Raw genomic sequence first — 22,892 nt, 5'->3', positions numbered from 1 at the left:
GTCTCTGAGCATAACATAAAGCATCTCTGGGGGAATCGAGAAGCTGAGGAACAAAGACAGGGTCGCAATAAGGCGGCGTGGCAACACCCCTTTTGGACGGCAAGGCGGTGCTTGGCCGGGGCGCGGCTCTTCCGCTCTTCACTCCGCCCGCGACTCCGCGAGCTCTCCTCCGTCTTTGACTCCCCGCCTACAATTTCTGTCTCACTTCAACTCTTTTCCCTTCTGACCTTCATCTCTTTGCGCACGTCTTCGATGTCTTCACTATCATAATCATGTCGCAACATCATCCTCCAGATAGCAGGTACCCCCCGGGTCCCGGCTATAGGTCCTATCCGCGTCACGACGATAGGGACGGCCGTATGTACGACGACCGCTCCCGCTCGCGATCACGATCCTACTCTCCCCCCAACTCCCATCCTCGCTCTACAGACCGTAGATACGGATCGCCCGGCGGTATATCCTCTTCCCCGCATGGTAACAGTCATATTTTCAGCATGGAGCTTTCAGAGGCGGAACTTCATTCTAGTTTGAGCTTGTACTGATTTCCTTTTCTCGGGGCAATAAAGATCTTGCACGGACTCCTCCGCGAGGACCCGCAGCAGATAGGAGACGGGACCATTCCAGGGAACGAGACTCCAGAGCAGACTATAGAGGTCGAGATCGGGATGACTACCGTCGTCGCACGTCGCGCTCCCCACCTCCACGGCGTGGAAGACCTGCATATAGAGATCGCGACCGTGAAGGGTATCGTTCACCAGGATATAGAAGTCACAGCAGAAGCTACAGCCGCAGTCGGAGCCGGAGTCCACGACGGGGACGCCCACCGTACGGTCAGGAGAGCAAGGAAGTCATGATGGAGGGATTGCCGGTGGACATGGCGGAAGAAGACGTTGGACAACTCCTTCCTCCCCTAGCATACTGCACCGTCCATTTCAACGGGTCCCTGAGACCTACAGCTGCGCTCCGTTCCCCGCAACCGTTGTTGATGGCAAAATGCTGAGATATGCATGTCGCCGGACGCTGTCCGGTCGATGCGTTGGACAGATCTCTCATGAACTCACGGAATATTACCACGTCGAAGGTCTTGAAGAAGTCAGGGTTATCCGTGATCGGCAAACCAGTAAGTCTAGGCCTATTCGCCTACTGGCTATGGGACTGGCTGACAAAGTTTCAGAGATATCGCGACAGTTGGGTTTCCTCAGATTTTCCAGTCTGGAGGACTCTCGCGCGTTTGTGGAACGCAACTTTCCTGCAATCTACCTCTACGGACCGAACTCCGGTGGTGATGACCGGGGTGCTAAAGTTCGAATAGCATTTAGCCGGGAAAGAGAAGACCGCAATCGGGCTAGAGCAGAGGGTGACTGGACATGCAAGCTGGTGGGTGTCACACGGGATTCATTTCAAGTACGAGGTGCTGACCGTGTCTAGTGTGCCATTGTCAACTATTCTACTCGCCAGAGGTGCTTCCGCTGCCAAGCACCCAGAACTGGTATATACTCTTTTCGAAATACCTTTGAAAATACGCAGTCTTACACTAACAGATCTCGCTTCAGCAGCTTCTGCTGGCAACGGACCACGTGTTGCGAACAACGGCGATAATGATGCTGCGCCGGAGAATCAACCGTCCCAATTCCTTCTCTTTCGAGGACTGGAACCTTCTGTCACCGAAGAGCTACTGGCAAAGGGTGTTACAAAGCTGTACAAGCCGCCGCCAAGCAACAATGCTCAAGCGACTCAAGATAATCAGAAGAAAGGGTCCAAGGTCGCTTCCACCACTGGTGATTCTAACTTGGGTGCGAGAGAGGGCTCCCTTCGAAGAGTGCTACTTGTGCGCGACCGCAGAAGCAACGAAAGCTGGCGTTATGGTTTTGCGGAGTTTGCTACGGTAGAGGTATTACCAGCTTGCGCTATCTTCTTTTTACCACACTGACTCTCTTTTAGGATGCCAAAGCTGCATTAACTAGGCTGAACTCCTTTGAGAAGTTTACGATCTCATCGAAGCCGGTTCTTGCAAGCTATATTCATGCAGGCGTATTCGTTCCGGTTGTCAATCCTACACCCAGCATAGAGAGATTCACTTTCAGTCCTCTCAGTAACCCGTCTATGAAGCTTGCCTATTGGGATGAGGAAGCATATGTGACGGAACTCAGAGTATCAACTGAGGAAGACGACGCTGGGAAATCCAAGAGCGAGCGCACAGCAGCGGGTCAGTCGGAGGGTGCAACAAAGGCTAGCAGAGACGCGGAAAAGACGAAAAAGAGAAAAGCAGATGCTGCAGCTAGTGCTGGGATTAAAAAGCTGGCTGTACCTTCACATCTGCAATTCTGGAGCGACCGCCACGCAGAACTCCATGGCATCCAGAGAAAGGATGGAGAGGACAAGACTGGAGGCGACTCCGCGTCCAACGCCGGATCCGATGGTGGATCTGCAGATTCTACAGCTCCCCCAACTCAGTCTTATGCCGACCCCAACAGAAACTGCTGCTATCTGTGCATGCGACAATTCAAGACCACTGCCGAAGTTAATAGGCATGAGCGTCTTAGCCAGCTTCACCGCGACAACCTGCAGAATGAGGAGCTGAAGGCGAAAGCCATGGCCAAATTGGAGAAGCATGGTGTCGTTCATCAACCCACCACCGAATATCGCGATCGTGCAAAGGAACGGCGTCAGGCCTTTGGAAGTTTCAAGCAGCCTACCAAGGCTAAACCAGCTGCTCAGCCAAAGGAAGAGGAGGCTCCTCCTGTCCAGGCCCCTTCGAAGGGCGCTTCCCTTCTCAGCAAGATGGGTTGGTCTGAGGGCTCTGGACTCGGCGCCCAAGGGACAGGCATGACTGCCCCCATCCCGACTGAGGTTTACGCGCAGGGCGTGGGATTGGGTGCACAGGGCAGCAAGCTTGGAGATGCAACGGAAGAGGCTGGAAGAAATACAAGAAACAGATATGATGAATTCTTGGAGAGAACCAAGGAAACCGCCAGGGAGCGGTACGAGCGGCTGAGCTAGGATCTCACCCAAAACGCCTGAAATTGCCATGCTGTGACGTGTACTTTTATGTTTGTCTTTATCAAACTAGCTTATGTCTCTGAATCCTCAATACCATGGGGTTTCAATTGCTGTCTGCCAGGACCTTCATAAAGTTCTCTATTCATACAGTAAGAATTGATGGTATATCGTCGTGAGCCAGCATCTGTAGAAGCAAAATGATATTGTACAAGTGTAAATCAAAGCACCAGTGGACTCTCTTTAGCCTGCTTTCGGGCTCAGAATTATATTCGAAACCGGTCAAATCTGGACAAGATAGAATTCCTTGTCCACAGTATTTATGAGTGGGGAGGCAACGCGAATTTGTTCGGCGACCAATAACTCCACGCCAGAATCCTGATTCGCGCCATGCCCATGTTCCTTGGGAGATCTTTTTTTTGTTTGTTTGTTTCGTGTCTCTATCGTATTCGCATCAATCCACCGCGACGATAGAAGAGTGGGAGGCAGGAATCACTGGGGACATGGTCACAAACTATGTGGACACGGGAGCGAAATATCGCGGTCGATCATATAACATAGCCAGCCTAACCATTTCGATTCACGTAGTGAAAAAAAATCCATCCTACCGCTCCTTCCCATTATCATTCACCAACTTCTTCCCATCACCATCCTCCTCTTGCTTCCTCCGCGCTCTCTCCTTTATCTCCTTCACCTCCTTCATCCCCAAAACCGAAGACAGCCATTGCTCCAACTCCTCCCCTAGCTCCTCATCCTCCTTCCTCGTCCCCGTCCCCGTCCCTGGGCTATCAAAGCCCAACCCGCGCCGCGCATACCTCCGCATATCATCCAACGTGTTGACGTCGAGCGCGTACATGGTGGCGCCCGCACCGACCATCGCGAGGGACACGACGTTGATGGTTGCGAGGTTCAGCGCCTCCAGGGCCTCCAGGGGCCCGCTGACTTGCGGCTGGTGGTACGGCGAGCTGGTGTAGAAGGGAGGGATGGTGGAGAAGTGGCGCCGGTAGATGGAGCGGCGGGTGATGAGAGTGGAGAGCATGAAGAAGGAGAAGCCGCCGAAGAGGAGTTTGAGGTTGTTGGGGAGGCTGGGGCGGGGGATGCTCGTCTCTTGTTGCGATTCTGGGACTTGGACTGGAGTGGGAGGAGTGGGGGCCGTTGGGGCTGGGGGCTGTAGTTCTTGTGGCTGCTGCTGCTGGCCTGAGGGGTCTGAAGGTTTTGAATTAGAGCTGGAAGAGGCCCAGCGGAAGAGAAATGACATGGTGGTGGTTGTTTTCTGCGGGGTTTGCGGAGATGTCAATTGGTTCGAAGTGGGGTTTTGAACGATGAATAGGGATATTTGTCGATTTTTCGAAGTGAATAATGGCCCTAGGAGGAGGGAAAGGCCGGAGAAATGGCGACCCCGAGATCGAGTCCAGATGTGATATGCTGCGATCTGAATGAAATATCATTTATTTCCCGATCGGGCTCCGGAGATTGTGATCACGTGGCACAAGCCCAAGGCGGTGAGGTTGGTGTGATATATATTAGTCAGCATCCTTCGCGGGACATGTCAATCCTTCCTATCCTGGTCTGCTTCATATCCACATGGTCAATTTTGTATATCTGAAGCGTCATGAACACGGCGAGTGTGTCAATACATGATGTTAAGATCTAGAATTGATCTGGAAAAAATTTTTTACTCATTACTTGTCCCTAAATCCGCTCTCCGGGCATTTTCAGACTTCCGGTGGCTGTGGACATTCTATCTGGGCCGTGGACCAGGCTGGAGGTGCGGCCTTGGTGAAGATGGTCACGATGGCCGACTCAAAGTCACTTAGGCAGTCATTTACAGCGGGCTTTAACTGTTTCTACCAGGTTTGAGGCTCTGGTTAGTCTAACAATTAGGCCTGTTACCAGAAAAAGGTAGAGTGAAAATATAAAATTGCGCTGTGTCAAACTGTCAATCTTAGTAGGCTAAAAAACAGAGATCCCTTGAAGTGCCTGGACTATGGACCAGGGGATGCGGCACATTTCAATTCATCAGGATGTTTGTAGGTCCTCTTCCAGGGCAACAATGCAGCATTGTAGGATGTCAATATGGATGGGGAGGGCAAGGCGAATCAAACCCTAGCCCTGAGCCCTATGCCCTACGCGAGCCAGTCCAGCAAAACTGCCGTTCCTGGATGACGTAATCCACCACCGAGCGCGCGCGGCATCCGAGCGAGCCGCCCCCTATTCAACCATACCATCTACCACCATCAAATATGCCACCAAAGACTGCAGAATCAAAGGCCCAAATAGAAGGCCGTATATTGCTTGCAATTAAAGCAATTAAAGATGGTCAAATCTCTAATGCAAAAGCAGCAGCTGACGCATATGATGTCCCATATTCCACACTGAAACACCGCATTCATGGGCGTCCTGCTCGCCTTGATACTGCAGCAAATGGTCAAAGGCTTACCAATCTGGAAGAATCTTCACTAAAGCAATGGATCCTTGACATGGACGAGCGAGGCCTACCACCATCTCATGATACTGTACGCAAAATGGCAACTATATTGCTATCTGATCGCAAAGGCAATACTGCATCAATCGGTCCAAATTGGGTGACCCGGTTTATCAAGCGGCATAGTGATCTTGCATCTAAATACAGTCGCAAGTACGATTATCAACAAGTTCGATGTGAGGATCCAGATATTATCAAGAATTGGTTCAATCTTGTTCAGAATACTATAGCAAAATATGGTATTCTTGAACAGGACATATACAATTGTGATGAAACAGGCTTTCAAATGGGTGTGGCATCTACAGCAAAAGTTATCACTGGATCTCATCATCCTACAAGCCGTGTACGAGCTATACAGCCTGGGAATCGCGAATGGGTGACAGCTATTGAATCAGTCAATGCCACAGGCTGGGCCCTACCCCCTATGATCATCTTTGCTGGCAAGGTCCACCAATCTACATGGTATCAAGATCTGCCTCATGACTGGACAATAGGTCTAAGTGATAATGGATGGACTAATGATCAGCTGGGATTGCTTTGGCTAAAAGAGGTCTTTGAGAAGCATACAGCTCTGCGGACTATAGGGAGATATCGCCTTCTAATTCTAGATGGCCATAGCGGTCATGCCACTGCAGAATTTGACTACTTCTGCAAGAATCACCAAATTATTCCTCTATATATGCCAGCACATTCATCTCATCACCTACAGCCTCTTGATGTCTCTTGCTTTGCTCCCCTAAAGCAGGCCTATGGGCAGCAGGTTCAGAAGAGCATGCATCGTGGCATCAATCATATTGATAAGCAAGGCTTCTTATTGCTATATCAGTCTTCACGAAAAGCACTTTCAGCAGCCAATATACAGAGTGGATTTGCAGCAACAGGCCTAGTGCCATTCAATCCACAGCGCGTGCTGGATATGCTTGATATTCAGTCTAAAAAGATTACTCCACCTTCTTCTTCTCATGGCCCCTGGGTTGCAAAGACTCCTCATTCTACTGCAGAGGTGCAAAAGCAGATGCAACTTATCAAGGAGCTTATTGACCGTCATTCTCAAAGCTCCCCAAATCAAGCAATCATTCAGCTGGCGAAGGCATGTGAATCTACTATGCATGAAGTCCTCATGCTTCGGCAGCAGATGGAAGAGCTTCGTGCTGCCAATCAGCATCAAAAGCGAAAGCGAGAAGCCCCTAGATCTTTCATTGCTACAGGAGGCATTCTAGCAGGTGCTCAAGGCCAGCAGCTTGCTCAAGAAGCTGAGCAAGCATTAGGGGAAGTGCAGGAGCGAAAAAAACGAGCACCGCCGCAGTGCAGTAACTGCCATCAGATTGGCCATATTAGGACCAGATGCCCTAGTAAATAGCTTCAGATTCATGTATATAGGTGCTTTTTTATAGAATTTTTAATATAATAGGCGTTGCGGCATTCAGGGCAGAAATTCGGGGGCAAAATGCAGGCCGCGCTCGCTCGGTAGTGGATTACGTTACAACGGACAGCATATGCCAAACTATGACGAAAAGCTGGATTAGCGCCATCTCTGACAATCTTTAGGCCTAAACCAGCAGGTATCGATGATAAACAATTCTATAATGTTACTGCAGTAGGCGTGCTTGATCAGGGAGAGTTGCTGTCGATCTAAAGCCCCATCATTTAATTAAATACACAGTAGCGCTAGCTACAAAGCAGCTATGTGGGTATTAAAAGCCGTACAGACGAGACTAATTTAGTGTCCCTGAACCAGTGCTGCTTGACTTGCACTCCAGAATTCATCTTCCACGGGTGCATTTATCATTACCTATTTATGTCTCATCCTACAGAGTAATCGCTGGCTGGTTACAATCTATCTATTTCATGACAGTAATAGGTAACCCAGATCCTCTGGAAATATGAGGAAGTCTGTCGTTGTCTTCCGTGGTCCAAAGTGTTGATGAGCAAGATCGAGGCTACAAAGTTGTTGACTAAAAATGCCGTTTAACTAGGTGCAAGAGGTCATGACGTCAATTTGCAACGAATACCTAATCCTGTGACTGACACAAGTTAACAAATAGTGTAGGGACTTACCTACTGATTCGGATGTCCTAGAATAGAAATACAACCATGCCTGCCTGGATTACTTCTTGGGAGGAGTTCTTGGGATCATTAATTCAGAATTATGAGGTCTTTTATATCCCGTCCCAAGGCCACAAAAAGGAAAATCTATGTCTAAGGCCAACTTCGGATAGTTCCTTAGTGCCAGAATACTCGCGCTCCTGGGACACTGGGTTATGTGTATATATGACTGGGAGGAGTAACCGTTAACAAGATCCTGCCAGTAGTAGCGAGGACCCTGTATGTAATGGAAGTGACTCAGGCTACGGACCTATTTCAGCAGCTGCATTTGTAAGCTTATTCACAAGATTACATACCCCTAACAGCAATGAAGCGACTCCCACTGGTTCCCTGACCTTCGGTTAACAAATTTGCTGTGAGAGTGGTGATAACCCAGGACACCTGCAAGTAGCACAGTGCTCTTGTCCTACAGGTCTGAGGTAGCATCACATGTCGAGTCCATGGTCAGAGGCGCGAGATACACCGCATGCAAGAGGTCATGTATTAGGACTAGCTTTGAAACTGAATAGGGCGAGTCAGCTTCTGGAGTTCCACAAAAGAGTGTGGGCAGGTGGCGGGCTTGGGATACCACACCTGTGCCATGCTGCATTTGAAGTTTAGCCCTGAAGATCGCTTATGGGATAATATATAACAGGATAGGGAAGCTTACTTTCTTGGTGAGCCGAATTAACCCTATCTATCCTCCTCTTTGCGTCAGTTCAGCAAAAAATCGAAGTTTTTCACAAGTCTGATAATGGAGCAGTCCTTACTCAAACACGCGCGTGAAGAGGATGTGCATCGGGTCTCGCCGGAACATCCGTACATGTCACAATGCGGTGAATCATTGTGGCACCAAGTCGAGAAGCTTCGCTGGCCTGATCAGAGCTGGGCACCGTCAACAGTTATTTGGGCTGCCTGGTTGATTCTAGCAGCTCGGTATAACGACTCTAGATATGAGGCTTTTGACGTGGCTCACTTCTTTCTAAATTTTAACTCCAGAGAATCTAAACTCGAAACACACGCCTTCCCCCCAGTATCGTTGCAGTTAGATCTGAGCTGGGGCAAGAGTCTAGATGAGTTCCTACAACAAGTCCAATCGCAGGCGTCGTCAGTTGGAATTCCCCACTCGTCGCAGGTCCGATATAATAGCAATGACGCCGCGAGTCCCAACCATCAGAGACGGTCCCGGGTACTGGTGGCAGTTCAAGCTACTGCGCCAGACCTGCAACGAAATTCTCGTGCCAAAGATCTCGAGAAAGCATGCGTCAATGGAAATGTCCAGGATGCGACATTTCCCGAGTACGCCATGACGATTGTATGCCAGCCTGAGCCTTGGGGCATGTGCATACAAGCTGGCTTCGATCCTGTAGCGTACAGCCACGAGCAAACTTCGAGACTGATTCAGCAATTCGAGCACGTGCTTCATCAGATATGTGCTGAGCCCCTGTCTTTGCGAGATGTGGAGGCGATCAGCGAGCAGGACAAGATCGATATCTGGAAATGGAACTCAGCGGTGCCAGAGACGGTGGAAGGATGTATGCACGACTTTATCAGCCACAATGCTCGACAGCGGCCGGATGCACCTGCTATATGCGCCTGGGACGGTGAGTTGACGTACGGTCAACTGGAGCAGGATTCGACCCGTCTGGCGCATCATCTTGTTTGCCTAGGAGTCAAGCCGAATATGATCGTTCCCTTATGTTTCGAAAAGTCGATGTGGACGACTGTTGCAATTATGGCAGTCATGAAGGCCGGCGCGGCTTCTGTCCTGTTACATGCAAGTTTGCCAGAGGATCGCCTCCGCATCATTGTGCAGCAGGTTGAGGCACAACTGATCTTGTCATCTGCGGCGAACCAAGAGCTGGCTTCTCGACTGGGCAACTGCGAGCTTGTTGTAATTGATAAAAAGCGGTTCCAACACTTTCAGTTGCTCGCAGATTCTAAACTGCCAACAGTAAAGCCGTCGGATAAGTTATACGTGGTTTTCACTTCCGGAAGCACAGGAATTCCCAAAGGAGTGGTTGTCACTCACTCCAACTTCAGAAGTACTGCCAAGCATCAACAATCTATTATGGGTCTTAATACAGCATCACGGGTGTACGACTTTGCATCATACGCTTTCTCTATGGCTTGGGGAAATGTCTTGTACGCACTAGCTGCTGGAGGCTGCTTATGTGTTCCCAGCGATCATGATCGAAATAACGACCTTGCTGGATCTATACATCGCCTGAAGGCCAATTGGGCGCTTCTCACACCATCTGTTGCTCGTCTGTTGGATCCAACCAAAGTCCCTGGGCTCAAGACACTAAACTTTGGTGGAGAGCCACTTACCGCTCAAGACGTATTGCGTTGGAAACATTGTGCTCTGGTCACCAGTGCGTATGGTAACTCCGAATGTACCGGGCACTGCACAATCGTGGAAACCACAAACGAGGACCCAAGAAACAAAGGCATTGGATATGGTGCAGGTCATGTCACTTGGGTGGTTGACCCAGATGATGGCAAACATTTGGCTCCTGTTGGCGCAGTTGGGGAGCTTTGGCTTGAGGGGCCCTCAATCGGCCAAGGCTATCTTGGCGATGCCCAGAAGACGGCAGCAAATTTCGTCAACAATCCGCCATGGATGCTTTGCGGTTGTTCTGGTGTCCCTGGCAGATACGGAAGGGCCTATAGAACCGGAGACCTCGTACGATACAATTCCAATGGCACGCTATCATTCGTGGGCCGCAAAGATACACAGGTAAAGCTGCGTGGTCAACGAATTGAACTGGGGGAGATCGAGCACTATGTACACCAATGCCTTGACCGTAATGCGAATGTCGAGATCAAAGCGGATGTCATTATTCCAAAAGAAAGCGACAACCCGACACTGGTGGCATTTATGGCTGTGGGTGATCTAGCATTCAATTCGGAAGAGAAAATGAAAGCAATACTCAGGAGCATTGTTCCGAGGTTAAATGAGAAGCTATCTAAACTGCTGCCCTCGTACATGATACCATGGACTTACATACCAATCGCAAAGATGCCTATGGGTGCGACAGGAAAGCTAGATCGTTTGGCGCTGCGTAAACTGGGCGGATCAATGACACTAGAACGGCTTGCAGCACTGAGTACATCCAAGAATGAGAAGCGACAGCCTACTATCGAAGCAGAGCGGAAAATGCAACAGCTTTGGGCAATGGTTCTCGCCATAGACAACTCAAGTATCGGTCTTGATGACAATTTCTGGAGCCTCGGAGGTGACTCGATTGCAGCTATGCGGGTGGTCAGGGCTGCCAGGGAGCAGGGCATATCACTGACGGCGACGGAACTACTTGGACCACAGCGGCTTTGTGATCTAGCAGCTGGATTGGATTCTACCAGTCGACATAATGACCCTGCAGCGGAACAAGTTGAGCCATTTTCCTTGCTCCCAGGAGTAGACATTAGGAGTGCTGTTGACGAAGCCGCTGCTCAGTGTAATGTGGACCCCGACTTAATCGTTGACATCTATCCTTGTACGCCGTTACAGGAGGGTATGATGGCTGCAGGCCAGAAGAAGGCCGCGGGAAATGTCGTACGAGAGGTCCTTCGTATCTCCGCTGAAGCTGATATTACACAATTACGTGGAGCCTGGGAAGAAATTCTTTCCCGCAACGAGATATTGAGGACACGAATCGTCCTTCTGACGTCGCTTGGTTTCATGCAAGTTGTGATTCAAGACGATCAGGAAATTGAAAAAGCAACCTCTCTTGGACAATGTCTCGAGGATAGCGCTGCAGATGAGATGGAGCTAGGCACTTCTCTCTGCAAGGTTACGTTTGTTGAGCCCGAAAAAGGCCACAGCCGTTATGTGGTTTGGACCGTTCATCATTCCATCTGTGACGGATACCAAACCGAGCTTATCCTAGCACAAGTTGAGCGCGCTTACAGAGGTGAGTCGATGCCTCCCGAAATTGGCTTCAATACCTTCATTCAGTACATAAAGAATCTCGACGAGCAGGAGGCAAAGAGCTTCTGGAGTGATCAATTACGAGGATCTTCAGCGACCCAACTCGGCGATTCCAAGGGATCGCACATTGTCTGGGCAAATGATACGAGAGAACAACAGTTGACTCTCAGGAACCCCAGGATAGCATCGGGTTTTCCTCTTTCGACAATCCTAAGGCTAGCCTGGGCCTATGTTCTAGGATTCTATGCTGAGTCGACAGACGTGACTTTTGGGGCGGTAGTTATGGGACGGAGTGTGCAAGTCCCAGGGATTGAAGAACTCATAGGGCCAACCATTGCTACCGTACCGATCAGGATTAAAATGAATTTGGAGAACATGGTCAAAGAAGCCCTTCAGCTGACTCATGATCAGGCTAGAGCTATGAGCCCCTTTGAGCAAATGGGCTTACAAAATATCCGCACACTTGGTCCGGATCAAGCGCGCGCATGCGAGTTCCAGACATTACTCGTGGTACAACCTCCTGAACCAAGTCGCGAAAACTGCATTCAAGTACCAGAACGTACGGCTGGTGATAGGCTTGCGTTCGGCAGCTTTCCGTTACTCATGGAATGTAATATCAACCGCACGCAGACTGGCGCTCGAATCCTTGCAATCTTCGACAATCAAGTCTTTGAAGGTTTCACAGTCGAGCGGCTGTTGTATCAGTATGCGTGGGTGGTCAAACAAATGTGTGATGAACCACATCTGCGACTCTCGGATATTGATAAGATCTGCCCCGAGGATGCCACGCAGATCGCGGCTTGGAATGATATAAACCCTACGCCAGTTGACCGAACCCTCAATGAAATCATCAGTGAAAGAAGTGCAGAACATCCAGACTCCCTTGCTGTCCAGACCTCAACATTCAAAACAACATACGCAGAGCTGGAAGACCTCTCATCGCGACTGGCCGCCTACCTCCAAGGTCTTGGTGTAGGCCCTGAAATCCTGGTGCCACTGAGCGTTGACAGAACTCCTAACCAAGTGATAGCAGCGATTGCTATCCTCAAAGCTGGTGGAGCTGTAGTCAATATCGAGTCAACTCAACCGGTGATGCGGAGAAAGCAAATAGTGGACTGTGTCAATGCAAGAATTGCTGTTCTCTGTGGCGACGACTACAACAAGACACTCTGGGATGGTGTTCAGACGGTTCGTATCAACCACGATTGGTTGCAAAATCTCCCAAAAGTATCAAATAATACGTGGAATAGAGACTGTACAAGCGCTGCATTCATCATTTTCACGTCTGGATCGACCGGTCAGCCTAAGGCGATCGTGCTTGAACACAGGAATATCGCTAGTAGTGTGCTGGCTCATGGTCCATTTTTGGAGATCGGAGCTGCCTCCCGAATGCTACAGGTAGCATCTTGCGCGTTTGATCTTTGGATCTATGAACACATGACAACTCTTGTTGCAGGGGGATGTGTATGTGTTGCTTCCCAGCAGGAAAAAATGGATTCGCTCGACATTTTTGCGCAAAAGGTTAATACTACAACTGCAATTACAACACCAACAATTCTCCGTGCGATTAATCCTGTCCCATGTCTTAAGAATATAGGTATTATTGGTGAGCAGATACCATCCGACATAGTGGAAAGATGGGGGATGTCAGCAAAACTTTTCAATGCATATGGTCCCGCAGAAACAGCCGGGATCTGCTCAGCTAGTGTCATCGACACTAAGAGACTACCCCTGGCCACAATTGGTAAAGCTCTGGGGTGTATTCTTTGGATATGTCAGCCAGATGATCCCTCAAAGCTTGCACCCATTGGAACGGTTGGTGAACTACTTATCCAGGGCCCAATAGTCGCTCGTGGATATCTGAACAGCCATAAAGCGACCTCATCAGCATTCCTTGAGGATCTCCCCTGGCTCTGTCGATTTAGAAGCAACAGCAAAGGCCGCCTGTATAGAAGCGGAGATCTTGTTAGGTACAACCACGATGGATCTTTGGTCTATATCTCGCGCAGAGACACGCAGGTGAAGATTCGAGGGTTCAGAGTGGAGCTCGGCGAAATTGAGTATCACCTCCAGAGCCTTCTTGGGATGAGAGAAATAGTCGTTGAAATAGTGCGCCCAGCAGGCGGTGAGAGAAGCCAGTTGCTAGCTTTCCTTCAACGAGATGATGTACGCCAGGAAACCAACGTCGATGAAAATCCCATTATTTTACCAGCAGAGTATCGCGTCTCCCAGGCTGGTAAGGTGCTTGAACAACTATCGACACTTTTGCCATCCTATATGGTACCATCGGCGATAATCCCTGTCAGGGCCCTTCCGAAGACTGCTTCTGACAAGACCGACAGGAAAGCGTTGCGAGCTGCTGTTGCCGGGATTTCTCAAGAAGCCCTCGCCACCTACTACGCACCGAGAACATTTGAGGCTCCACGAACGGACGATGAACGCCTTCTACGTAATCTCTGGGCAGCCGTGCTAAACTTGGAGCCGCATTCTATCAGCAGAACGGACAGCTTCTTACGTTTGGGGGGAGACTCGATGTCGGCAATGAAGCTCGTCACGTTCGCGCGTGAAAACAAAAAGAAACTGAAAGTTGCAAACATTTTACAGAAACCGTTTCTCGCCGAAATGGCAAGTTATTGGGATGAGTTTGATATGTCAACAGACTCTCAAATTGTCGACTATACACCCTTTACTTTGCTGGACTTCTCAGATGTCTCACAAGTCCTTGCAGAAACAGTGGAAGGGCAGTACGAGATATCTCGGGGGAATGTCGTGGATGTGCTTCCCGCATCATTCCATCAGACACTCGAGCTCCGCGCTGCGCAGCCATACTTTATTTTCACCTTCAGCCATAATATTGACTTTGATCGTGTGATTAACAGCTGGCTTCAGGTGGTACATAGCCATGAGATCTTGCGAACAGTCTTTATTCCATGGCAGCATGGCCATCTTCAAGTGATTCTCAAAGACGTCCTTCCCCTCATCGACCATCATACGCAGCCCGGTGTCACCGTCGACCATCTCATTAAGGAACAGGAATCGCAGGGGCCCTTGCAACCCGGGAAGGCACCTTACAAAATTACGACACTCCGGGGATCAAATCACAACCAACTAATCCTATGCATCTCACATGCCGTCTATGACGGGACGTGCTTACAACACATGCTTGATGACTGGTCTGCTGCATATGCCTCCAAGCCATGTCTTACAAGACCGTCTATGCGCGATCGCATTTATTACGCCAAAGATGTTGGTAAGAAGGGTGGCTACTCATATTTCCGGAAGTTACTCGAAGGAGCAGATATGACATACTTTGGCGACAGGAGAGTTTCCAAGTTTCCACAAGACCCGTGTGTAAAGTCGGTCCATATAGAGCGCCAAGCAGATGGTATTAAAACGCTGGAAGATATCACCATGGCGTCGATGGTAAAAGCGGCTTGGTCACTCTCACTAATGAAACATTGTGCTCGATCTGATGTGGTCTTCTTCGAAATACTTGCAGCTCGAAGAACCGGGCTGCCAGCAGTCGACGACGCAGTCGGCGGATGTCTTCAATATATACCCGTTCGTCTGGTACTAGATCCGACTTGGACTCTGATAGATCTCTGCAACATAGTACAAAGGCAGTCCATAGACAGCTCATACTACGAACAAATGGATCTCTTCGATATAATGCGAGAATGCACAAGCTGGCCACTTGGCGTCAATCTTGGAAGTACAGTCATGCATCAGATCAAGGACCTTGAATGGACACTGAAGCTAGGGGAAGTTAAGATTCGTCCCAAGGCCCAGATGTCTATGTACGCTTCATTGTTTGTTGAAGTAACAACGGTTGAGCTAGGTGGAAATCAACTTGGGTTGGAGTTGGGTTGTATGGATGATCTTTTGGATCAGCAGACGGCAAGCAGCGTTATCGAACACATGGCGAGCATTCTTCAAACGATGAGTCGTTCACCACAGACTCCGGCGAAGGATGTCCTTTAGGTACGTAGGAAGCCCTCCTTTCTTTCAATCCGTGATTTTACTGTGGCAGCAAAGTGGTCTCTTCATCAAAGGCGGGAATGGTCTGATTGCTTAAACCTAGGGGGACAACAGAAGCAAAATGCACTATTGTTGGGTTGCAATATTTTTGTTTTTTTAATAGCTTTCATTGCATTCAAGTTCTTATAGCAATAAAAACGACTATCGAAATAAATTGACTCGAAATAAATTTAAAAGAACGTAGAGATACTGATCTAGCTGTCTAGGTACTGGTATTATTATTATTATTATAATCAAGTTTAACGTCCATACCGAGCCTTCCGGCTATGACAGACCCCAATTCTTGGGCAGAAGCCCCTATTAGTCCCTAATCCCATCTTTGACCATTCTGAACCTTTTCCTCGCCCCAAGCCGCCTGGTTGTGTAGGGCTTTTGGGCATTTATAAGCCCTCCTTGTTGCCAGTATTGGTGTGGGTGTCGCCTGCCTGCTGCAGGCCACCCTCCCCTACTATCCTTCTCCCTCATGTTCTGCCTCCTCTAGGGCTGCCAGCCCCCATTCATCATCCTTCTGTATCCTCTCAGCTGCCCAAGCTGTTTCCCCTAAGGGGCATCCAACTGTCATGTCTGCTAGAAACTGCAGGATGGCCCTGGTGGCCTTAGGATCTCCTAATAGCCTTCCCTCTGGGTGACCCTCAGCTGTTGTTGGCAAAGCCACCCTAGCCTTGGTTAGGGCCCTATAGAGGGCCCTTTGCTGCTTCTGCCACTCTCTACATTCAAATAGAAGGTGGTAGACAGACTCCTTTGGGGCCTGGCACCCCTGGCATGCCTCTGAGTCTCATACCTGGATCTTCTGCAGACAGGTCCCTATAGCTGCGTGACCAGTTTTGAGCTGGTAGTACTGACTGGCAATCTTCTTAGGGGCAGCAGCTGCTACTGGATCCTGTTTCCAGCCTGGCTGGGCCCTATATGCCCTCTGGATATCCAGGGTTCTGTGGCCTAGTGCTCTAGTCAGCCATTGCTGCTTACAAGCCCTGATTGCTTCTGTATGAGCTCTATTGGTGTAGGCTATAGAGAGCTCACCAGGCCCTCCCCTGAGGGTCTTTGCTGCTGCTTGCTTAGCCGCCTGGTCTGCCCTCTCATTCCTCTCAATGCCATGGTGCCCAGGGACCCATTGGATTGTTGTCTGTCTGCCTTGTGCTTCTAGAGCCTGAGCAGCTCTATGGGCCCGGATGGCTAGACCTTGTCCAGGGCCTATTCCCTGATGTCAAAGCCGATCTATTGCTGCCTGAGAGTCTAGTAGAACTGTGACTGGCCCCCTGCCTCAAATCCTTAGGGCTAGCTCTAAAGCCCTACATGCTCCCATAAGCTCTGCATCAAACACTTCCTTCCCCATGCCTAGAGGGATCTTCTGAGCTTGCCAGGCCCCTTGGGGGTTCTGCCATGCAATGCCTGCCCCAAGTCAACCATTATCTAGTCAGGACCCATCTGACCATAGGGATAGCCCTGGGTGATCCCCTTGGGCTGCCTCTAGGGCTTCCTCAGTTGATTGGGCCTTGATGATCTGCCCTGGGAAAAAAGCTGGGGCTATCTCAGTTGTCTCCTCAAACCCCCCAGAGGGGTCGGCCGGCAAGGTCTCTGCCAATTGCCAGGCTAGGTGCTGCCCCAGTGACTGTGGGCCCCAGCTTCTGGTGTTCTCCTCTGCCCACTCCCTATCCCCTACTGGTTGTTCTCCAGGTTGAGCATGTTGATCTCCCTCACAAAAAGAGATTGGAAGGATCTGCCTAGCCAGGTGGTCCCCTGGCAGGCCTAGAAGTCTTGCTGTATATGCTAATTGTCTTGCCTCTAGGAGGGTCTCTGCTGATTCTATGCCTGCTTCCTGAACTAGGGGCCCTATAGGGGTTGTTCAAAACATTCCTGTGACAGCCTGGGCCTGCTGGTTGACTAGGTGTTAAATGCCCCCTAGCCGGTCTTTCTGGCCCTGCCACCATAGCTCTGCCCCATATAAGGCTACAGCCTGGACAGCTGCAATCTGAATTTTTCTGACTAGGCCTGGAGCTAGTCCCTGCTGCTGACATAGGGCTTGGACCCATGCCTCAGCCATCCGCGCTTTCCGTAGGCAGGTCTGATAGTGAGCCTTCAGGGTCAGCCCTGTATCTAGCCATATGCCTAGCCAGCAAGTGGCCTCCTGGTTGAATGAGATCTGATGGCCCCCTATAGATATTCTTGCCTGTCAGACCTGGTCCCTGAGTGCCCAACCTCATTTGCGGGTGAATAGGGTAGCCTCTGTCTTCTCAGCATCAAACTGGACCATATTTGCCTGCCCCCAGCTTATAGCTGCTTCCCCGGCCTGCTGAAGCTGCCTACAAGCTTGATCCACTGAGCTCCCTAGAGCTATAAGGCCTATATCATCTACAAATGATAAGGCCCTTACCCCAGGGACTGCCATCTCTATAGCCTGGAAGACCCCACTTATGTAGATCACAAAGAGGATTGGGAAGACTGGGGAGCCCTGGGGAACCCCTGAATTAATGGGGTGTTCCAGACCCTGATGGCCATCAATAACCAGCTGAACCTTGCAGTTAGCTAGAAATGACTGCACCCAGCAGATCAGATCCCCATCTATCCCTAACTCCCCCATCCTCCTAACAAGCTTGGTTGGATTGACATGGTCAAAAGCTCCCTTAACATCAAGGAATAGAGCCCCTGCCAGCTGCTTCTGCCCCCAGCCCTGGTGAACCTCATGAATTAGGCAGGCCACAGCATCTATAGCACTTTGGTGTCTTCAGCTCCCCATTTGGCCTGGGTGCAGAGCTCCTGTAGCCTCATAGTGGTCAGCTATGGCACCTGCTGCTACCTTCTCTATAACCTTTCCTAGGCAGTTTAGGAGGCTGATCACCCTATAGGCCTTGACTAGAGTATAGTCTGGCTTATTGGGCTTCTGAAGCAGGATCCCTTTTGCTGTCTTCCATGCCTGGAGGTGGACACCAAGACAAAAAACCTTGTTGGGCTAGTATCACTATTCACAAACTGTCCCAGCTTCATAAGAGGCAGAGAGCCTGGAAGTTTAGCCTGTCAATCCCTGGGGCTTTCTGGGTTGACTGGCTAAATATGGCATGTTGTACAGTCTCCTCTCTGACCTGCTTATGCATAGTGCCTTGGGGGAGATCCCCAAGCTGGGTTCCTCTAGGGGCTGGTGGGAATGCCACCTTCCAAATCAGGGCCTCTTTCTCACTAATGGTAGTAGCCAGCTGGCCCTGGGGGCCCTTAAGGGTAGGGGTTGTGCTTATAGCCTTTAGGCTAGTATAGCAAAGAGCTTGCCAACACCAGATAGTATTCTCTGGGCCTAGGGAGTCCCTGAGTTCATTAGACCCCTCTAAGAAGGCTTCCCAGCATTCTCACTTTGCCTTTCATATCCATCTATAGTAGAAGTTTCTGGCCTCTAGATGTTCCCTATCCTCTATAGCCCCTGTCTGCCATGCTTATTATGCCTGAGTATATGCCCTCTGTGCCTGCCTGACCTCTGACCCCCACCATCACTTTAAGTAGGGAGATATCCTGATTGGTTTGGCATGTTGGTTCAGGATAGCCATCAGTGAGTTCTGGGTCTATATGGTCTCCTCTGCTATATCTCTCTCTAGGCAGTTGTCTGTTAGCAGGGGCCTATTATCTGCTAGGTCCTTCCATGCTTGTGCTGCCTTCTCTAAGGCCTCTTTATCAGGCTGGAGGGCCTGTATCTGCCATCCCATTATCATCTGAGAAGGCTCCATGGGAGCTGTTCCTAGGGGATCCCATCCCAGAACTATGATCTTATGGTCCAACCCTGTTGGGTGATCACAGTCCACAAACCAGGTAGGGAGGGGCTCTAGTCCAAGTGTGGTCAGGGTCAGATCTATAAGAGAGACCCCTGGGGTTGACTTAGGCTGTGTTGCTGTCTCTGGGTCATTATTGATATAGAGATTATGTTCCTTGATCAGAGTCTCTAGCAGTCCAGCATTAGCTCAAGCCCCTACCTGTGGGTTCCATAGGGGGCTATACACATTAAAATCCCCTAGTAGTAAGCACCTCCCCTCTATGATCTGGTCCCAATCAGCATCTTCAATAGCCTGCCTGCGCCTAGGATTCTCCCCTTGCCAGCAGTACTCAGCCCCAAGCCAGTTATTATAGCAGTTCACCACCCAGGTTCTTCAAACTCTCTCCCGGGTCCTGCTTAACTCCCATATATCCATTGCCATAAGGTAGAGGTGATTTATAAGGTCTGTACAGGCTTCTATGGCCAGCTTGTCTAGAAGGTCTCTGTGAACAGCTATAACCACCCAGCAATCTCTGCACTCCCCTTTTTCAGGCCAATATAGTAGATAGCCCCTATGTCTGAAATTTCTATCTATATAGGACTCTTGTAGGCAAGCTAGGCCCACCCCTAGCTGAAGCCCTAGTTCCAGGGCTGCAATAGTGATCACATAGGCCCTGCAGCAGTTATGTTGCAATACTAACATACTGCTATGGGCCTAGGCCCAGTGCCTGCCAGGGGGGTCTGTGTGTTGCCTATGTTGACATTGCCCAGAGTGGTGATAGGGGTTCTTGGGGCTAGCATAGGCTGGCTATGCTTAGGCTGCTGGGGTGTCTGTTGCATGGCTTGCTGAGGGGCCTGCTGGGGAGCTTGCTGGCTAGCTACCACCACTGCACAGCCTGGGAAGCTTGGTATAATAGCCTGAACTGACCTGTGGTCCCCCATAGGAGACCATATAGGTTCCTTATTAGGTCCCCTCTGCTTGCTTAGGTGTTTTTGTGCCTTCTGTATCTTAGGGCAGGTCCCAGCCATAGCTGGGTGTGATCCCCCACAGTTACCACACTTAGCAGACATATGCTGGCATGCTATCCCTGGCCTTGCTGGACAGTTGACTACCTTACAGGCATGCTCAGCCCCCTTATGGGCACCTGCACAGATAAAGCAGCATAGGGGGTGATCCCCACAGGCCTGGAAGCTATTGTGCCCTATTCCACAGTATTATGGGCATACTGTGTCAGCTCCTAGTTCCCAATAGTGCTCTGTATGGTATCTAGAGCCCCCAAAGCGGATTCCATTGATAAGGATCTTCCAGGCTTCCTCCAGAGAACCTACAGTGATTACTATGGTAGAGTCTTTCTTCTCACTGTTCTTGAGCTTCTGGAGGTTCCAGAGCCATATGGGATCCTGTTTGAGCCTATACTCTGTATCTAGTTCAATTTATTCACAGGCTAGGCCCAGGCCTAGAGTCAGATATCGTCTGGTTGGCACCCTGTGGACCTTGACCCTGTACCATTGCTCTGGGAGCTCCACTGATACCACTGCTGGGTCTGCCTGACAGGCTGTGATCACTAGAAGATCCCTATAATGGGGGACTAGCATAGAGCCTAGAGAACCTTTCTCTAAGAGGACTGTCATGGCTCCAGTCTCTGTATAGCCCATATCAACTACCCAGAGGAAGTATGGGAAGCCCTTCTTTGCTAAGGCTCTGTTCAGGGCCAAAATAACTTCCTCCCATTCAGCCTTAGAAGACATGACTCCACTATCTCTTTGAAAAATAAGCCTGTGTGCCTCTTTGTTCTTCTCTTTGATTGGTTTCAGATCCTCTGGTTTCTGGCTTGTATTAGGCTCCCCAGGAGTCCTAGTAGTGCTTGATTTCTGAGCCTTATTCTTCTGCTTTGGGCCAACCACCTGCCATTCCTGGCCCGCAGGCTTGGTAGCCATTAGGGCTGCCATGTCTGCATAAGATGCTCCCAGTTTTACTGGCTGTCTTGTGGTCTTGGGGATGCCTATAGAAGGTGCCTTAGGTGCTTAATACTCAGTAGTTTTGCTTATGGCTCTGCTTGGTGGTCTATGCTCTTGAGCTGGGGGAGCTGGCAAGGGGGACTTTAGGTGTTGCTGGGTAGTTGCTGTGAGCTCTGTACAAAGCTTGCTGACTTCTAGTTCTAGGGAGGTGATTCTCCCTAGAAGGTGCTCCTCCCGGATCTGTTGTTCTGCCTTCCAGCCATCCATAACCTCTATAAGCTGGGTCCATAGTGTCTCTAGGTCTCCCTGGTGTGCTTGCTGCTGGTTCTGGCCCTGTTGCTCTAATGCTTGCTCCATATTGCCTGCTAGGGCCTGAAGTTGCTTGCTGATATCTCCTAGGGGGTTCCGGGGTACTTCTTTACCCCCTAGAGGTCTCTGAGTGGCTCATTGTTGCAGCTTTACAATCCCATGGCTCTTGCTGGCCTGACCTTGTGTCCGGCTATTCCCTAGGATTCTAGGGTCTTCTGAGGGTTCTGCTTCAGTTCCTGGGTTATTTTCCTGATCATTCTCATTCATAACGAGCCCTAGGGGTCCAGGGATGTTCCATTGACTTGGGGTCAGGGTGTCTGGGACCCCCAGGATCTCTGTGAGCTGACTTGCCGCGTGGCTGTTTGCCGGGGTTGACATGTGAATAACAACACCACCATGGGGATCGGGAGGTTCCATGGTGGTTTTTAGGGGCTCAGAGGCCTCTCTGAGTCGAATGACGCGTTAAAAAGACGTGTTTTTTATGTTTGCCGATTTTGATGTTCTCTCTTTAAGTACCAGTGCAATTGAAAGCAATAACAATGAAGATATCAGCTTTTACAAGATCACATGAAATTTACAAGATCACATGAAATTGACCGCACCAATTCTGTCAGGTGTGGCTAACCTGCAATGTCTCTATAAGTAGTTTAAGTCAAAGGAAAAGTGAAGAAGGACATGATAGTAATTTTGACTGGGTCTCGTTCATGTGCCACTATGAAAGCCATCATCTTTAGTTACTGAAGCAGAATAATGCATAATCATATACTTAGCCTGTCTTAATCAGGATTTATCAAGTTGTCTGACCTGTAAATATGCATAGGTTCCATTATGGATGTGGAATGCAATGCTATAAATATATGTAAAAATCGTCTCTTCTTTAAAAACTGTCAGCCGAATATTACCACTATACCCTAGTGGTATACCAAGAGACCTATCAGCCTATTCAGCACGCGCCGATCCAGGCATCTCGAAGGTTATAATCCCTGCAATAAAGGGATAATACTGTCTATACCTGAAACCACCTATTTTCCTCTGTTATTTTACGAACATGTCTCGGGATCATTAAACAAAGAAGTATTCGGAAGGTCTTAACCCCTAAGTCCATAAATAGTGGTCAGATAGTTAGGTAGATTCGAATAATCAGAGCTTTCATCATCATACCTTCGGATTACTAGGTTCGCGCAGTCTGACAAAAACAAAGCTGTAGGTCTAAACTTTAAAGGTGTTATGCACCTCAGGATAATATACTTTTTCTAATTCAGAAACAGCTGACCAAGTACCACAATTTCTGTTGCATATGCTGATCGAATGAATCTATTGGTGTTCCCATCATGTTATTATTATTATTATTATTAATC

General features: G+C 49.5%; 5 protein-coding genes across 5 annotated transcripts; 3 read left to right on the top strand and 2 right to left on the bottom strand.

Annotated features, from left to right (window-relative positions):
- Positions 1 to 272: 272 nt before the first annotated feature.
- VTN00DRAFT_7181 (uncharacterized protein) lies at positions 273 to 3,000 on the top strand (the record flags this gene model as incomplete). Its single annotated transcript, XM_069433900.1, has 7 exons — positions 273 to 453; positions 567 to 889; positions 1,045 to 1,120; positions 1,175 to 1,377; positions 1,429 to 1,489; positions 1,542 to 1,891; positions 1,942 to 3,000. 7 exons carry the CDS (start codon positions 273 to 275, stop codon positions 2,998 to 3,000), a joined length of 2,253 nt encoding a protein of 750 aa, XP_069287235.1.
- Positions 3,001 to 3,601: 601 nt separating this feature from the next.
- VTN00DRAFT_7180 (uncharacterized protein) lies at positions 3,602 to 4,255 on the bottom strand (the record flags this gene model as incomplete). Its single annotated transcript, XM_069433899.1, has 1 exon — positions 3,602 to 4,255. The coding sequence occupies one exon, from the start codon at positions 4,253 to 4,255 to the stop codon at positions 3,602 to 3,604; it is 654 nt and encodes a 217-aa protein (XP_069287234.1).
- A 2,143-nt stretch (positions 4,256 to 6,398) lies between these two features.
- Positions 6,399 to 6,842, top strand: VTN00DRAFT_7179 (uncharacterized protein; the record flags this gene model as incomplete). The annotated part of the gene is made up of 1 exon (XM_069433897.1): positions 6,399 to 6,842. One exon carries the CDS (start codon positions 6,399 to 6,401, stop codon positions 6,840 to 6,842), a length of 444 nt encoding a protein of 147 aa, XP_069287233.1.
- A 1,548-nt stretch (positions 6,843 to 8,390) lies between these two features.
- Positions 8,391 to 15,075, top strand: VTN00DRAFT_7178 (uncharacterized protein; the record flags this gene model as incomplete). Its single annotated transcript, XM_069433896.1, has 3 exons — positions 8,391 to 8,503; positions 8,567 to 14,921; positions 14,998 to 15,075. 3 exons carry the CDS (start codon positions 8,391 to 8,393, stop codon positions 15,073 to 15,075), a joined length of 6,546 nt encoding a protein of 2,181 aa, XP_069287232.1.
- A 4,006-nt stretch (positions 15,076 to 19,081) lies between these two features.
- Positions 19,082 to 21,951, bottom strand: VTN00DRAFT_7177 (uncharacterized protein; the record flags this gene model as incomplete). The annotated part of the gene is made up of 5 exons (XM_069433895.1): positions 19,082 to 19,396; positions 19,972 to 20,162; positions 20,709 to 21,246; positions 21,418 to 21,650; positions 21,714 to 21,951. The coding sequence occupies 5 exons, from the start codon at positions 21,949 to 21,951 to the stop codon at positions 19,082 to 19,084; spliced, it is 1,515 nt and encodes a 504-aa protein (XP_069287231.1).
- Positions 21,952 to 22,892: the final 941 nt, after the last annotated feature.

This window comes from Thermoascus crustaceus, assembly GCF_041956765.1.
Source record: "Thermoascus crustaceus strain CBS 181.67 unplaced genomic scaffold VTN00scaffold_4, whole genome shotgun sequence".
Lineage (NCBI taxonomy): Eukaryota > Fungi > Ascomycota > Eurotiomycetes > Eurotiales > Thermoascaceae > Thermoascus > Thermoascus crustaceus.
Note: the sequence above shows the minus strand (reverse complement) of the source record. Positions and strands in the feature narration are given on the sequence as shown.